Source organism: Staurois parvus, unplaced genomic scaffold, assembly GCF_062004578.1.
Source record: "Staurois parvus isolate SC_StPar_1 unplaced genomic scaffold, SC_StPar_1.0 ptg000106l, whole genome shotgun sequence".
NCBI classification, from domain to species: domain Eukaryota; kingdom Metazoa; phylum Chordata; class Amphibia; order Anura; family Ranidae; genus Staurois; species Staurois parvus.
The window spans coordinates 5,285,546-5,303,357 of record NW_028317902.1 but is presented as its reverse complement, the minus strand read 5'-3'; the positions used below and the strand labels follow the sequence as shown (position 1 = coordinate 5,303,357).

General features: G+C 44.5%; 1 protein-coding gene across 2 annotated transcripts in view; it reads left to right on the top strand.

Annotated features, from left to right (window-relative positions):
- The window catches only part of LOC149467553 (ferric reductase 1-like), a 65,341-nt gene that overhangs the window by 28,865 nt on the left and 18,664 nt on the right, over positions 1-17,812 (top strand). Inside the window, exons 2-3 of one of the 2 annotated variants that reach the window (XM_089671569.1) lie at positions 1,702-1,923; positions 5,931-6,129. In XM_089671569.1, coding sequence (XP_089527695.1) covers positions 1,921-1,923; positions 5,931-6,129 — 202 coding nt within the window. In that variant the 5' untranslated portion in view covers positions 1,702-1,920. The remainder of the gene's footprint in view (positions 1-1,701; positions 1,924-5,930; positions 6,130-17,812) is intronic. The other variant, XM_089671570.1, reaches the window with a different exon arrangement.

The window sequence follows — 17,812 nt, the reverse complement described above, 5'->3', positions numbered from 1 at the left end:
GGATAGAACTAAGAATTTGAGACTTCTTGGCCTGTACATCCTTTGGCTCAAGAACAGGTAGTAAAAGAGGCTCGATAAGTATGGAAAGTTTGCATAAGATCAGTTCAAGTTGAAGTTGAAATAAGAATAGGTTGTGTCCCAAGAACATAAGACCCCTTTCACACAAGTGGACCAATTGGATCAGCCTGTTCGTTTTTCAGGCAGACCCAATCGGATCATTCATTGCCCTCTATGGAGTAGCGGATGTAAACACCCGTCTGCATCCAATCTGGCCTGCTAAAAACAGAGGAATGGGGGATCCGTTCTCCATCTGTCTAGAGGATAAAATCGGATGTGAGTCAGATGTAAATGAACAGGGGGTCTGTTTACATCCGACCACCCATAGAGGAAAATGGGCTGTGTCTGTATCTGCTCTGCATGAGTTGAGCAGACATGGACCTGTCAGCTTTCTGCTCAGCGGGGATCAGTGGACAGATCCCTGGCTGAGCAGGCGGATCCGCTGTCGGAGTCCACCCACGTGAAAAGCGCCTAAGTGACAAATGTTTATGTTGAGCTGGAATATATTTATTTACTTTTTCTAACTGTAGTAAAAATTATTGTATTATTCACGTTGTTGCTTTATTCACATGTTTTATATCTGTAGTGCTCTCCTAGTTAGCTAGGGGGATCTAAAGTCCTGATTGATAGAGAGGAGGGCTGAGGAGTAGCCTGGATGTGATAGAGGGTCAAATTGTGGTAAGGAGCTCAGAGGCTCTGCAGGCCAGCCCCTCTGGAATTTCCCCCTGCTCTTGGGCTTTGGAGGATGCCCTAGAGGCAGTGGGTGGATCTGAGGAGTGGCTAGCTTGTGCTCTTGAAGGATCCTGGCCAATCCCCAACAGGAGGTTGGCAAGGGGCCAGGACACTCTTAAAAGTGTTGGATCCTGCTCAGTTGCAGGAGAGAATTTGGGTGGAAGACAGTGAGGAAGATGTGAGACTGAAGGCAGGAGGCAGCGAGCAAGCCCAGTGGGATGGGGCCTACCTGCAAGCCTGGAACTGGAAAGGAAGAATGAGGACCACCTGTATGGCAGGGCAGGAGTGGCCCAGCTGATAGGACTAATTGCAGCCACGAACCCACCAGTGGTACAGGAGAGGATCTGAGTAAGTACCCCAGCACCCCCTGGGCGGATAGGGGAAGGAGCACTCTGGTGGGAACCAGATACCCTGTTCACGGATACCTCCAGATTGCTGGGTGAAAGGAGAGGAGTTCATCTAGGGTCTGGGGTGGTACATTGGGAGATGCTGGCTAGCTCTCCAACAGAGACTGTGCTGCAGTGAAGGCTTGTAAATACAGTAGTTCCAGGAAGTTGTCCTCAGTTCATGAGTTCCCTTGGGCATCCTGTATACCCCTAACCCTATCTCCTAAATAAAAACAACAAAATTTAAACTCAAGGGCTGATTTCTCACCCTAGATGCAAGTCTATGTGAAGATGCGAGTTGCCTGGCTGTGCAGGACTATAGGGGGACCCAAATCTTTAGTGACTCCTAAGGGTTAGTGCTACATATCATTATATATTATTTTATATATGGCACTACTACATATAATTTAAATGCTGGTAAAAAAACATAAATGTACAAATATAACTAACAATATTAAGCTTCACATATGTAATGCAGAACAAGTTAGTTATCTACTTGGGGTTTTTTCTTTTTTTATTATGTTAGGTGCAGTCTGTCCCAGGCTGGTCAGGTCACTCCCAGAAGAAAGCTTTTCATTCCCAGAAGAAAGCTTACCTACTTTACTTATTCAACAAGTCAAACTGGATTTAGGTGTCACTGATACATCTGTATTGTGTCATAGAGGAGACTGCACTTTGCAGGTATACATTTGGAATTCAGCAGCTGCAAAGCATCAAGACGCCTAGCATTATATCTCCAGTTGCAATGGTGAGTATCCATATCTTTAAGAACTACATTCCTGGTGCCAACCTGAAACTTATTGGCAGTTAGGGCTCGTACAGTTGGGGGGGGGGGGTTAGTGGTAAAAACATATCTTGAGCTGTGTTTTTATCACCCTATCAACCCCAACTGCCTCTCTTAAGTTACCAAGGAGATCACAATGCTTTGCTTTAAGCGAATGGGGAAACATTGCACATGCTTTCGGCGCGTTGATGTGACATTTATGTGATTGAAACAGGTGGTGAGGGGGCAACGTATCACCTCTTCACTATCTGTCAAAAGCTGCTGCATAAGTGATCCGATTGTGGATCTCTTTTCAGAGGCGTGACAGTTTTATCGCATGTTTAGCTATATTTTGCAGCCCTAATAATGTTCATGTTCCTTACCAAGGTGTTTAATATTTCTTAGACTGGGTTTAAGTAGTTAAATGGTTTGGCTTATTATTTTCATATTAGCTTTTTTCTGTGTTGTTTATCATTTTTATCTTTTTTAATTCTGAAATTTATAATGAATCTTGCTGTGACAGAAGTAAGTTTTAAGGAAGCACAAATGTGGAAGCATTGATGTGTAAAGGAATTGTAATAGAAGTGATCTCTAGTAGTCTCATGTAATGTGTCTCCAGTCTATGACCATCTCCTGAAGTATGCTCCCAGTCTCCAACAACTCCTATAACATGTTCATAGTCTCTGACCATCTCCTGCAGAATGCGTACTATTGTCTTTCACCATCTACTGTTGCACATCTGCTCTCAGATTTTTGTAGTGTTAAATTTACTGAACATTATGTATGGCCCTTTCTGATGTCATAGTTTGTGCTTGAGGGCCTTAAATCAAGAAAGTTGACCACCACTGATCTTCATTAATAATTATACACACCCATGGAAGCATAAGAAGACGTTGACAGCCTGTACTTGTTCACTATTCACACTGAGCACCTGGTCACATTGATCACAATCCGTGTGATTGGTTTATAAGGGTTAATGTACACTAGCATTAGACCTCTGAAGAGCAATCTGTGGTGGAGGACATTATGTTACCGGTTCTAACATCCACAAAGCCACTCCTCAATGCTGCAGAATAGTTCTAAGGCAGTCACATTCTGGTGAATGGGTCACATTTGGCTGCCTGCCCAGGGCAGCAGAATAATTCTTGCCACTGCCACAAAGCAATACATTGCAGTAAAAGTACTGGGGGGTAGGGGGGGTGGCAAGTGGTTAAAGCACTTAGGCACAACCAGGCTTAGTGACACACTGGTATGTTGCTGAGCACATGCGCACTAGCCCTCCCGTGGAGTGTGCAACTGTGTCCAGATCACGGTGGCTGGGGTATCATGATCGCTATGACCAATCATAGTGATCACATGATTAAAATTTAAACAAAACAGTTTCATGACTGTTTGCTTACTGTTGTGAAGCTGTGATTGGCCCACAGTTATCACATGGTACCTGAGACCCTGTACCATGCTGTGGCCAATCACAGCACAGAAAGCAAGCTGTAATGAATAGAAATCCATTCATGACAGTTAGCTATTGCTTAAAACAGTGATCATCAATTTTGGAAATTGTTCTTGTTTTTTGGAACATTTGTTTAGTTCTTTACATGAAAGTAAGGTTAATAATATAACTTAGAATCTTCAGGTTCACTCAAATTAGTTGATGCAAAAATGAATACACCCTACAACAAAAACCACTACATCTAGCATTTTGTATGACCTCCATGATTTGTAAGGACAGCACCAAGTGTTCTAGTCATGGAATGAAAAAGTTGGTGACGTATTGCAACATCAATCTTTTTCCATTCTTCAAGAATGACCTCTTTTAGAGCCTGGATGCTGGATGGAGAGTGATGCTCAACTTGTCTCTTCAAAATTCCCCAAAGGTGTTCGGTTGGGTTCAGATCAGGAGACATACTTGGCCACTGAATCACTTTCACCCTGTTCTTCTTCAGAAATGCAACAGTGGCCTTAGATGTGTGTTTTGGATCATTGTCATGTTGGAAAAGTGCACGATGACCAAGGGCATGGAGTGGTGGTAGCATCTTCTCTTTCAATATAGAGCAGTACATCTGTGAATTCATGATAGCATCAATGCAATGCAGATCCCCGACACTGGCAGCACTCATGCAGCCCCACAGAAGGACACTGCCACCACCATATTTCATTGTAGGCACCATGCATATTTTTTTTGCATGGTTTTCACTTTTGTAACGCCATACAGTTTGCCTTCAGTTCCAGAAACAGTTATCTTGGTCATCACTCAGAGTACAGAGTCTCAGTAGTCTTATTCTTTTTCAGTATAGCTCCTGGAAAATTCTAGGTGGGCTTTTTTTGCGCATAGACTTGAAGAGAAGCTTCCGACACCCATGCATGCCATTCCTCTGCAGTGTACGCTGTATTGTATCATGGGAAATAATCACCCCAGTTTGGCTTTCTACTTCTTTAGCTAACTGCAGTGAACTTGCAAGGCAATTTTCTTAAACCCTTCTCATCAGAAGAGGCTCCTGTCGAGGTGTTAACTTCCTTGGACAGCCTGGATATCTCTGTGAGATGGCTGCAGTTCCATCTTTGTTAAATTTTTGTATCACTTTTGCTACAGTATTCTGACTGATAAGTAAAGCTTTGCTGATCTTCTTGTAGTCTTCACCTTTCATCTGTAAAGAAATTATTTTCTTTCTCAGACCTTGTGACATTTCTTTTCCATGTGGTGTCATTGCTGACAGCTTCTGTCTGCTGGACACCTGTTTAATGAATAATTAATGTTGTGTTGTTAATTAGGATTTTGTTGTCCAAAATGTAGCTTTGCTGCTAAGAATGTCATTGGGGTGTATTCATTTTTGCAACATGGTCTTGAATGAATTTGTTAGGAAAAATACATTTTTGTGTTTGCAAATTAACAAATCTTGTTCGCAATCAATGGCACTCATTTGTGGGAGTATTTTGTAGTATAGTGTTCCATAGAAAATGTTGATTCTGAAAGGAAAGTAAAGGTTTTCCAACAAATTTGTTATACTCATTTATGCTGAGCACGGTAAATCATTGGGCTAACAAGTCCCTTATCTGAAAGAACATGTAGGCAACAGGATATAGCAAGGATTATAATCATTGTCAGTTTTCTTTTTTGCTATCTGTGTCCCATAGAGGGAATCCGGGGGTGTCATCAGTGTCACCAGAACTAGTGTTGCCATTGGAAGATTCCCCCTCTATCACTGTTCTGAAGTCAACCTAAAATTTGGGATTTTCTTTTACTTCCACTTTTGATGATAAGTATACAGGACAGAGAGGGTGAATCTCCCTAATGCGGACACAGACAACAAAAAACTGACAAGTGTTCCAATCCCTCTCCAATCTGTCTAAAACAAAAATAAAATGCCTTTAGTTATGCTTTAACCCCTGGATGCCAACTTGGTGGACAAGGGTTTAGGCAGGACCATAGACCAGTACTAAAGGCCACACCACATGCAGTCCAGTGTATTTTTGTCTGTATCAAAAATGCATTGAAAGTAGGTTTTATGACTTCCAATGATATAGTTCACATCAGTTCCAGGGCGTTTCAGTTCCAGAAAAAAGTAGAACATGTTGCATTTTATCTGCACTGGAACATGGTAAAACACATCAAAAACACATTGGAAAACATCATAAACACACAAGACCCCAGTACAGTGAAAAAAAACAACAACAGGAAAAAGAAAAAAAACAAATGAAGAAAAAAAAACATCTGGATTGTATGTGGAAATGCATAAAAAATGCACTGGTATGCATCAAAAAGTGTTAAAAATGTGCATACAGAAACACATCCAAAACGGATCTGGAGTGTGTTTTTGTGGTGTGAGCTGGCCCGAAAAGATAAAGAAGCTGCATACTCAGTAACTGATTAAATCAGCTGCTGAAGTGGTTAAACAGAGGATTTGTATACTTTTATAGGTGTAAGAAGTAACTAGTCTGGATGTGAACATCATGTATGTATAGATGCTTTAATCAATGTATATTTCTCCCAACAGATGAGTCCTGCAGTACAAATCTTTGCCGTTATCTTTCTTGCCTGGTTTTCAGCCAGTGTTGATGCCTATGGAAATGGCCAAGTTACTGATGCATGTATCACAATGATGCCAGTACATGGTGCCCCAGCACAGACCACCTCCTCACCATACATTCTAAATTTGTCTAAAACCACTTACAGTCCTGGAGAGAACATTATAGGTAAGAGTCATGCATGGATTTAATGTAAAGAACCGTTACCTTTAGGTACTGCAGGGAAGGAGGCATGAAGGAGTAGGTGATGGCTGCTTATCTTTAATTTACATTTTCTGCAAATGAACAGTTTATTCCTTTTGTGTCGGTTGCCTCCTGGCCCTTTAAGGGTTTTAAAATCCGTGAGTCAGGCCTTTGGATCATGCAACCGCTGTGATTGGCTGTCACTGCAGTCACATTATCGGAAAGCTCCCAATTGTAAGTATGCATTGGGAGCCTACCAACCACAACCAGTTATCGTGCTGGGAGCATGCAGGGAGTGCACTGTCAGCACGGTAAGTAGTTTAAACAGGGCTGCTCGGCGTTAAGGCCCACACATTGAGCAGCTGCATATATGCGTGCAGCCAGTGTCAAGAGGTTAAACATTGTGCCCTTATGGTAGACATGTTGGTTTAGTTTGAGGCCCTTTCCCATTTATACAACATATGAGATATAAGACCAACTGAATGACTATATCGGACCATGCTGTCCCATGCCACTCACACAAACATCTTTCAATTGTATAATACTAGTCGGTGCACAATACATAGAGTACAATATTGTTGGTACAGTGTTGGCCAGCACTACAGAGGAAAAAGATTTGGGGGTACTTATTTCTGACAATTGTAAAATGAACAGTGTGACCAGGCAATGGGAAAAGTGAGTACAATTCTGGGGTATATGACTAAAGGGGTCACCAACAAGAAGGAGGAGGTCCTGATTCCCCTATAGAGAGATATAGATCTTTAGATAGACCTCATTTAGAATACTGTGTCCAGTTTTGGAGACCTCACTTACAATAAGTGATAAGTGATTTTAATAAGATAGAACAAGTCCAGAGACAGGCTACAAAAATGGTGAAAGGTCTGGGGAAGAAAACATATCAGGAACTTAATATGTACAGTCTGGATGAAAGAAGGGAAAGGGGCGACATGATGGAAGCTTTTAAATACAGCAGGAGGGTAAATAGGATTCAGGAGGGCAATATTTTCAATATGAAGTCAAGATCAAGAACACGGAAACTTGACCTCAACTAACAGGAGTAAAGTTCAAAACTAATCTTAGGAAGTATTATTTTACTGAAAGAGTAGTTGATGATTGGAATAGACTTGCAGCAGACATAGTAAGTCAGTCAACAGCAAATGGATTTGAACATGCTTGGAACAAACAGATCTATACTCAGTTTGAAAAAATGAGGCAGACTCAATGGACCACTTTTTTCTGCTGTCACTGTTCTAATTCACCTATGTTCAGTTGTTCTTTATTTTTTTCCTTTTTCCTTGCCTAAAATGTGTGATTATTGGTAGTTGGATAATGTCCCTGTAGTGGTGTACATTGACACAGGAGAGAGTTAACTGAAGTTCAGTTTATCTGTTTGAGGGTACATGTTGGAAGTCCGCCTTTCAGTTGGGTTATTCCTGAAAGTGCTCCTTTGCCTTGTCCCAGGGCATTGATGAGCATGGCACAGTAAAGGTACCCCATGTGCAAGAGGAGTAACCCTGTCCAAGGTGCCCAGCATTGCCCAGAAAAACCCATCCTGGGGGAAGGCCTCTTATGTGGTCCACACTCCTCGCCCAATGAGGAGGGAAACATAAAGGAAGTACCACAGCCCTACTTACTATCCTCCCCTCCTAACATGCATACTACAAAGCCCATAGTGCATAGTCTCTGGCTCCTAGTCCATCTCAGTAGTTAGCAAGGAATATACAATGGGACCAGGGAGAATGCCAAACTTCAACAGGAAGTCGGATCACAGCACCAAGAAAGAGGAATATGGAGGAGGCTGAGAACATGAAAAGATTCTTTTTAAAATTAAAAACACATATTTGATTTTTTTAAACCAGAGTTTAGTATCGCTTTAAATTCTTTTCCTTGTTTGTAGTTCCCTGTGCAGGCAGACTCGATGTCCTCAAATATCTACGAAACAATAAAATAAGGCTAGTCTTTTGTTCTACCGTAATAACAATAATTATTTAGATGGTGCCTTGGTGCCAAACCTGCAGCCTTTTAGAACTTAGTGGGGATGATTTACTAAAGGCAAATAGGCTGTACACTGTGCAAGGTAATTTATCCCAGATCTTAGTAAGTGTAGTCCAGTGCTGGCTAGCCTACGTGTCCCATCACAAGATATTCATAATAAGAATTATGCTGAGCTATCGCTCCCTCTTGTGTTTAACCACTTCCATACCGGGCACTTTTACCCCCTTCCTGCCCAGGCCATTTTTCAGGTTTCAGCGCGCTCACACTTCGAATGACAATTGTGTGGTCATGCAATACTGTACCCAAACTAAAATTTTATAATTTTGTTCACACAACTAGAGCTTTCTTTTGGTGGTATTTAATCACCACTGGGGTTTTTATTTTTTGCTAAATTAGCAAAAAAACCCCCCGAAAATTTGGAAAAAAACCCACGTTTCTTTGTTTCTGTTATAAAAGTTTGCAAATAAATAATTTTTCTTCATAAATTTAGGCTAAGATGTATTCTGCTACATTTCTTTGATGAAAATAACCCAAATCTATATTTATTATTTAGCCTGTATGAAAGTTATAGAGTTCACAAAGTATGGGATATATGTGAAAATTGATCAATCCTGAAGCACTGACAGCCAATCTAATTTCTTGAGGCCCAAAAATGTCAGGACAGTACAGATATCCCCCAAATGACCCCTTTTTGCAAAGTAGACAATCCGACGTATTTCATAAGAGGCATGGCGAGTTTTTTGAAATTGTAGTTTTATTGTCATAATTTTTCGGAAAATGAAGAAATGAAAAAAATTATTTTCACTATTGTTTTCTTACATACTGTCACCAGTGCAGCACAGTGTCATCATCATGTGATTGGTGTAGCGGTGATCAGGGACACTGACTGGTGACAGTATGAAAAAAAAATCATTTTTAACAAAAAAATTTGTAATTAATTTTTTATTTTTTATTACATCATTTTTTTTAAAGATTTTTGTTCATATTACACTATGACCATTGTAACATTGTACTACTTAGGGGAAGTAATAAGTATTTTTTTTCTTATATAATTTGATTGCTTATATCAAATAATTTTTTTGCTATAAGCAAGCATTTAACTGAATGAAATTGATTAATTCAGGTTTTTTTGTTGTGATTAGCTGTGATTGGCCATGGCTAATCAAATGACACAGATGGGCTGTAATTGGCCCAGCCTATGCAAGTGATCACTGTGACCATTCACAGCTAGACTCACTTGTATACAATGGATGGCATGAAAGGAAGTATACAACTGTCATGTGACCTGCTGTGATTGGTCACAGCAGGTCACATTGTACTGGCAACGGGGCCAGTACACAAATCTGTCATCGGCCATGTCTGAGGTACACGGCCGGTGACAGATCTCGCCACAGTGCGGCCAAAGCGCGATCCAGGAAGGACGTCATATGACACCCTCCCAGAGGGATGAGATGTTCACCGGGCCATCATTTGACCATAGGCCGGGTGGCAAGTGGTTAAATGTGATATTGACATATATGGTTCAGAGGCACAGAGAGAGCTGAGGATTGTGGGACTTGTAGTTCAGGAAGATGGATTTGAAGAGGGACTAATACAGCTGTGAACTTCAAGTTCCTGTCAGCTGGAAGAGGAAGTAGAATGCTGGGGGAGGATATATAAATCAGATCCCAGAGGAGGTGCTTTCTCTTGGGACCATGAGCTGAAGCTAAGAAAATAGACCTGGCTGCTTGTGAGAGGTGAGTATGCCACGTGGTCCGGATGGTGTGGAGGATCTTCAGTGGGAGCGTTACATGCCCACAGGCAGCTCACCCATCCTAGCTTTCTGTCGGCAGAGTGACTGTCCAGTCGGTTAGCAGCATCATCGCCACAGTCTCAGCGGAGCCCCAGTGTTGCATGGGGCTAGGCCTGACGCCCCTAATCTGGTTGCAGATTCTGCCCTTCCAGGATGTCCTGAATCCCTTGAGCTGCAGTGTCATCAGGATTGGTGAGCGGGCTGAAGCCCACACTGTGTACACTTTTCACTAGGGACACTGCATGCAAACATCTTTACCATACGTTTGATTTGTAATTCTGTCACCTTTGCTTGGAGCCATTTGCCTATATTATCAGGGATTGCTGGTCCCCATTGCACAGCAATCTCTTTGGGCTCTATTGCAATAGCAGGATATTTGGGACTCTTGTTCCTTCAAGACTCCCTTTCACTACTCTTCAAGCCAAGAACTCACACCGGTCCTTATATTAGAGGGGAATTCTGTTTAGAATTTGTGTATAGCATATATGTCAGGATTGGACTTGCCAGTAATGGTGGGACTCACCTGCCTTGTGGGCTGCAGTACCAGGGCTGGCCAGCGGGTGCTCCCAGCAATCAGAGACTCAACCCTGCAGCCAGCCAAACACCTGAAGTTGATAATGCAGGTGTATTTAAGGGATGGCCAGACCTGCAGTCTCTGCCTCGGTGTGTGGTTTTCCTGGGCCCTGTATCTTGTTCCTGCATTCCTGTCTCTGTCTGATTTGTTGCTGACCCTGCCTGATCCGGACCTCTGCTGACTTCTCCTGTTTTATCCCTGGCTTGTGACCCTGACCATTCTCTGCCTGACCCCCTGTACCTACCTGCCCGATTGTTATTGACCCGGCCTGCCTGACGACGCTTGCATTGTATGTACTGTTATCTGTGTGTGGTTTGGTTTGGTTCGTTTGCACTGTTATGTTTTAGTATTGCACTGCATTTATGTTTGTATTGTTAGTCTTTAATAAATTATATTGTTTATAACTTATCTGAAGCCTGCATTTCCCTGCGTCAGTCACATACCTCTGGTCACACCCCGGAGCCCTGACATTACACCAAGGCCAATCCTGACCAGAAGTGGCTGCACAGGGAAGCCATCTTGGCTTGTTGCTGGGAAGGATGGATCTGGATGAGGTTGTGTATTTATCTCTGCTAGTGTTTGATGACAGGGATTATGCTTACCAGACTCTGAAGGAGTATCCCAGGGATGAACTGCTAGAATGTATACGGATCGCTCATTGCCTAGTAGTCAGGGCACAGAATTCTCTGAGGTGCAGCCATTGATTCAGGTTTGTGCTGAGTTGGTTTCATTTGGTACCCCTGAATGCAGGGATGAATTTTTGCCGCCATGTAGTGCCGACCAGGTAGAGTCCCTGGTATGGTTATTAGAGGATGATGTGGATTACTTTCTGGAGCATTATTCTGCATGTTCACCACAGATACTAAGAGATTGTATAAACGCAGTGCAGTCATTGACCAGACAGGCTTTGTGTAAACTGAGCTTTGTTCAACCCATACTGCAGACATGGTCAGACTTGTTGCACCCAGCCTCAGTCAGCTTACAACATCATTCCTCCACTCAAGGCACTCTTCCTGCATCCCCGACAGCACCCCCAGTGACTGCCCAGTATACTCTAACTACCACATACCAGTCCTCTGCTCCCACTCGCTGCACCTATCCTTTCTTTAACCCTGTAAAGAAGTCCTCTGTAGCAACTGCTCCCTCCTCTGTTCCATCTTCCAGCTCTTCTCTGTCCTCAGCTGCTCCATTCGTTTGCAGACCTGCGTTTACTTGCAGTGCCCCAGTAGTTAAAACCAGAAAAAAGCGGAAATTCTTTCCAACCAGTACCATCCTGCCAGTATCCAAACCGGTGAGTCTGCCGTCTGAGAACCTGCCTTTTGTGGTTCAGCCTGGTGCCTCGGCACCCGCACTTCAACCTGATGTCTGTACCCAGCCTGATGGCTGTACCCAGCCTGATGATCCTATCATGCCTGATGACCCAGTGCCCGCTGTCGAGCCAGACGATCCAATGCCTGATGACCCAGTGCCCGCAGTCATACGTGGTGACCCGGTGCCGCTGCCCGGAGTCCAGCCCGATGTGCCGCTGCCCGGAGTCCAGCCCGATGTGCCGCTGCCCGGAGTCCAGCCCGATGTGCCGCTGCCCGGAGTCCTGCCCGATGTGCCGCTGCCCGGAGTCCTGCCCGATGTGCCGCTGCCCGGAGTCCAGCTGCCCGGAGTCCTGCCCGATGTGCCGTTGCCCTGTGTGCCGCTGCCCGGAGTCCTGCCCGGTGTGCCGCTGCCCGGAGTCCAGCCCGATGTGCCAGTCTTTGATATCCCGCCAGTTACCAGACCCGGGCGGTGGAACATTTTGCCCAGCTGGGACTGTTTGGAGCGCCCTGAGGCCGCTCCTTGAGGGGGGGGGTACTGTCAGGAATGGACTTGCCAGTAATGGTGGGACTCACCTGCCTTGTGGGCTGCAGTACCAGGGCTGGCCAGCGGGTGCTCCCAGCAATCAGAGACTCAACTCTGCAGCCAGCCAAACACCTGAAGTTGATAATGCAGGTGTATTTAAGGGATGGCCAGACCTGCAGTCTCTGCCTTGGTGTGTGGTTTTCCTGGGCCCTGTATCTTGTTCCTGTCTCTGTCTGATTCGTTGCTGACCCTGCCTGATCCGGACCTCTGCTGACTTCTCCTGTTTTATCCCTGGCTTGTGACCCCGACCATTCTCTGCCTGACCCCCTGTACCCACCTGCCCGATTGTTATTGACCCGGCCTGCCTGGCGACACTTGCATTGTATGTATTGTTATCTGTGGGTGGTTTGGTTTGGTTCGTTTGCACTGTGTTATGTTTTAGTATTGCACTGCGTTTATGTTTGTATTGTTAGTCTTTAATAAATTATATTGTTTATAACTTATCTGAAGCCTGCGTTTCCCTGCGTCAGTCACATACCTCTGGTCACACCCCGGAGCCCTGACAATATATTATATGTCTAGCTCTCCCAGAGTGTTGATAATTTTACACCTGTGTCATCAAGATACTAAGGGAGCAGTGTGACACCGAAGAAAGGTCCTTGTCCTCCTTCTCATACCTGAAGTCAAAGGTTCTCCTTGAATATATTTGAAATACTGTTGACTGGGTGACTGTTGACTGCTGTGCACTCAGTTGTTTACTGCAATTTGGTTTCTTTGAAATTGTGGCTATTTGTGCATTATGTCGGAACCAGGGGCGGACTTACTATTCGGGCACTGACCGAGGTCCCGGGATCAGAAAGGGGCCCCACGAGAGGTTCAGTCTGTTCTGAGAGGTGCCCACAGCTTTAGAGGAGGTTTAAGGCGGGAGGAGGCAGTGAATTATCACATTCCTGCCAGCAGGGATGCAGCGTGGGAGAGGAGGACACAGAGGGACTTGTGCTGGTCGGGCTGACAGAGTGATGGTACAGCCATGGGGATGGGGGCAACGGCAGACACTCCAGTCACCTCTCCTCCCTAGGAATTCAGAGGAGGTGCGGGGCACAGTCCACATGCTCACTGTGGAGGACTGCAGGTCGATACTGAAGAGAGCCAGAGGTGGCCAAGTACACTATGGTGTGCTATTTTTTATTTTTTTTTTAAATGGCCTGGGGCTCCCCCCAAAAGACTCTTATCTGAGCATGCAGCCTGACAGGTCAGGAAAGGTGGGGGGAATGAGCAAGCACCACCCCTTCCTGAACCATACCAGGCCACATTCCCTCAAATTGGGGGGTGCTTTGGGGCAGGGGAGGCTCCCCCCCAAAGCACCTTATCCCCATGTTGATGGAGACAATGGCCTTTTCCCCACAACTGTGGCCTGTGGTTGTGGAGGTCTGCAGGTGGGGGGCTTACCGGAATCTGCAAGCCCCCTTAACAAGGGGGCCTTCGATCCCAACCCCCCCCCCCGTGTACGTGAATGAGTATGCGGTACATGGTACTGCTACCCATTCACAAATAAAAAAAAGTGTAGTGTAAAGAAGACAGGAGACAGTCTTGACAAGTCCTTTATTAAAAATAAAAATGATAAAACTGTTCCCCTAAGTAGATCCAACATCAATCATGATGCCAGCCGCCGCCACTACCCAAAAAAAGAAAAAGCTCCGCTTGTGACAACGGCTCATCTGACAGCTGTGCCCGTGATAATGTCATGATAGCACAAGGGGGGGTTCACCCCACCCTCTCGTGACGTCATCACCTGCTGTGATTGGTCAAAGTATTTCACCTGAGGTGCTTTGACCAATCACAATGAACTGTCACTGAACACATGAGTGACCCATGTTCGAGCCGAACTTATGTTCAACTCGAACATGCAGCCCATCCCTAATCTGTACATTGAGTGCAGCTCAGTGTGCAGATATCAGCATTATACATAGGTACTAGCATTCATTGTATAGAGATGTGTTATATATAGAGAATAGCTTTCAGTTTCTTCATGGTAAGCCCTGCTCTCTGGGCCCCCCTGTGTGCTCCTCCACCCCCTCTGCAGCATTGACAACATCCTCTCCTTTGGGCTGCTGTGGGGGATGTGTCAGGATGGAGAGCGAGGGGTGGGGGTGGGGAAAGGGCCAGTAAATATGTTATTTACTGGCCCCTTTCTTTTCTGAATGTGCTGTGTGAGTGATCTGTCATTCATCTTCAATGCAGCTGAGGCTACAGAGAAAGGGACCGGAAAATCTTCGGTCCCTTCCTCTATCTCAGTGTTTCTCAACTCCAGTCCTCATGGACCCTCAACAGGTCATGTTTTCAGGATTTCCCTCAGATGAAACAGCTGTGGTAATTACTAAGGCAGTGAAACTGATCAAATCACCTGTGCAAAATAATGGAAATCCTGAAAACATGACCTGTTGGGGGTCCATGAGGACTGGAATTGAGAAACACTGCTCTTGAGAAACACTGCTCAATCTCAAAATTGAGACTTCAGGGGTCTGTTTATCTCACTAAAGAAAAAATTGTAATAAATAATAAAACATTAAATTGTAAAATATAAATTAAAAAAAGTAAAAAATAGAAATTAGAGAGAAAAAATAAAATTTATAAAAATAAAAAAAACTAGTGACAGTCCATGCCCCCCCCAAAAAAAGGGTTGTGAATATAAATATAAACAAAAAAATGTTAAAACAATTGTAAAAAATAATAAAAAAATTAAAAAGCAAAATTGTAAAAAAATAAATCATAATACTAGAAAAAACTACTGACTGCCCACTGCTCTTCTGAGACTGTCCACTTCCCTACTGACAGCAGCCACTGCTCCCCCTCTCCCCCCAACAAAAAGCATTGTGAAAAAATATGTAAAAAATAAAATTGAAATAAATAATTCAAAACATAAAGAAAATACGTTTTTTTAAAATGTAATAAATAATTAAAAAAATGAATGGCTCATTCAGACAGGTTCTCTTGCACACAGAGTATGATGAATGGGTTGTTTGTGCAGCTGGATCAACCTGTTACTCTATGGGGATGTAGTGACTGTACAAACACACCCGCAGGTTCTCTTTTGACAGGTGTGCAGGTGTGGGTGTGAATGCACACTGTTTGGGGCCATACACCTGCAACCACACGTCCGTCAAATTAGGACTTACTAAACATTAACTTATTAAACATTTATTTTGACGTACAGAAATTCTGTGATGAACACATGTACTGTGGGCTGTGCAGTCTGTAGGTTGGGCTTTGTGTGGGTGTTGCTTGACTTTGGGCAGGGACACAGGGGCCCAATGAGCTCATATCACCCAGGGGCCCCATGAGTTGTCAGTCCGCTTCTGTTCTGAACCCAGGGTGTCAGAAGTGTCAGGAGGCTTGCAAGGTCAGGGCAACCTAACAGGAACATCATTCTACAGTGGCCCTCACAAGGGTAGTGCTACAAAAATGAAGGTGAGCTCTGCTGATTCCCATCACCCAGTCATGCACAAGCAAAAATCCTATTGTTTTTAATTTCCTTGCATGTGACTGGGTAATCTTTGAAAAGTGAAATTTCACAACTTTCACTCATGGGCAAATTCTCTTTCAAAGTGCAACTTCCCTTTAAAAGTGACAGCCTAATTGCCTTTAGTGAATCAACCCCTCTATCAGGTCCCTAGCTTCCAAACACACCTGTAGAATGTCTGCAGTCTCTTGACTATCTCCTGTAGCGTGTCTGTAGCCTTTGTCCATATCCTGTTGTAGGCAGGTGTTGTAATAATCTACTGGAGGGTTGATGTTCGGTTGATGTTCGGTGATTTCGGGGTTTACTGTGGATGGTGATGCATCAGCCTGACGGTCACCTCCAGTAGAAGGGTATATAGGGGAAAGAAAGTGCTTACCAATACAATGATGCAGCTCTATCAGAGGGTGATACCCAAATTTATGGGCCAGAGCATGTGGAAAGAGAAAGGATGAAGAGAGACTTATGGCCAGTCTTTGGGAAGTGACAAGCTACAAATACATGTACCACTGCCACACCAGTAGTCACAGTTCGTGCAAAGCTGTGAAGTATGTTCTAGCGTTTAGTCAAAGTAAAGCTATATTAAATTGATTGCAAATGCCAAGAATTTAAATAAAATTAGAAACCAGGCATTCCGCTGGTGGTACGATTCATCCTCTATTAGATTTTCCGACTTTCAAAGAGATGGGTCTTATACCACTTTTGAGACATTACAAACACTTTTCGATATCCTAAAATATGTAGTGCAGCGCTATAAACGACTAATACCATATATAGAAATAGGATATAAAATTGTCAAACACCTCTATATATGCATACATAGATAGTGTCATCTTTTGGACTCCATCAAGGACACTATTTGTTGTTGTCTATACATATATATATGCATATATAGAGGTGTTTGACAATTTTATATCCTATTTATATACCGTATTTTTCGCACCATAAGACGCACTTTTTCCCCCCCAAAAAAGGGGGGAAAATGTCAGTGCGTCTTATGGAGCGAATATGGAGCGGCCGGTCCGGTATTTCCACTGCCGCCGTGTCAGAATACCGGGCCGGCCGCTCAGCTCTACAGCGGGACCTTATAGAGATGACTGCTGGCCTTTGGGGAGGGGGGGGAGCGGGTACCTGAATTTGACAGATACCCGCTCCCACTTCCGTGGAGTTGTTCTTTCATCTTACCCGTTCCTCTATCCAGCGGCGCGGTCTTCCCGGCTTCTGTAGTGTGGGCATGACAGCCGGGTGCCAAGTGCGCATGCGCAGGAAGCGGTGCTTTTTGTGAATGGTAAGGCGGCACCTGGGACACATGACAGATCCCAGAAGCCGCCGGACCAATCACAAAGCGCAAGTGCTTCTCGCTCGTGCGCACTGGGCACCCGGCTGTCATGCCAAGCGCCATTACAGAAGCCGGGAAGACAGCGCGCGGCTGGATAGAGGAACAGGTAAGATGAAAGAACAACTCCGCGGAAGTGGGAGCGGGTACCTGTCAAATTCAGGTACCCGCTCCCCCTCCCTCCCCAAAGGTCAGCAGTCATCCCCTGTACTATCCACAGTCTCTGGTCATCCCTGTACTATCCACAGTCTCTGGTCATCCCTGTACTGTGTCCGCAGTCTCTGGTCATTCCCTGTACTGTGTCCGCAGTCTCTGGTCATCCCTGTACTGTGTCCGCAGTCTCTGCTCATCCCTGTACTGTGTCAGCAGTCTCTGGTCATTCCCTGTACTGTGTCCGCAGTCTCTGGTCATCTCCTGTACTATGTCCGCAGTCTCTGGTCATCTCCTGTACTGTGTCCGCAGTCTCTGGTCATCTCCTGCACTGTGTCCGCAGTCTCTGGTCATCTCATGTACTGTGTCTGTAGTCTCTGGTCATCTCCTGTACTGTGTCTGCAGTCTCTGGTCATCCCCTGTACTGTGTCCGCAGTCTCTGGTCATCTCCTGTACTGTGTCCGCAGTCTC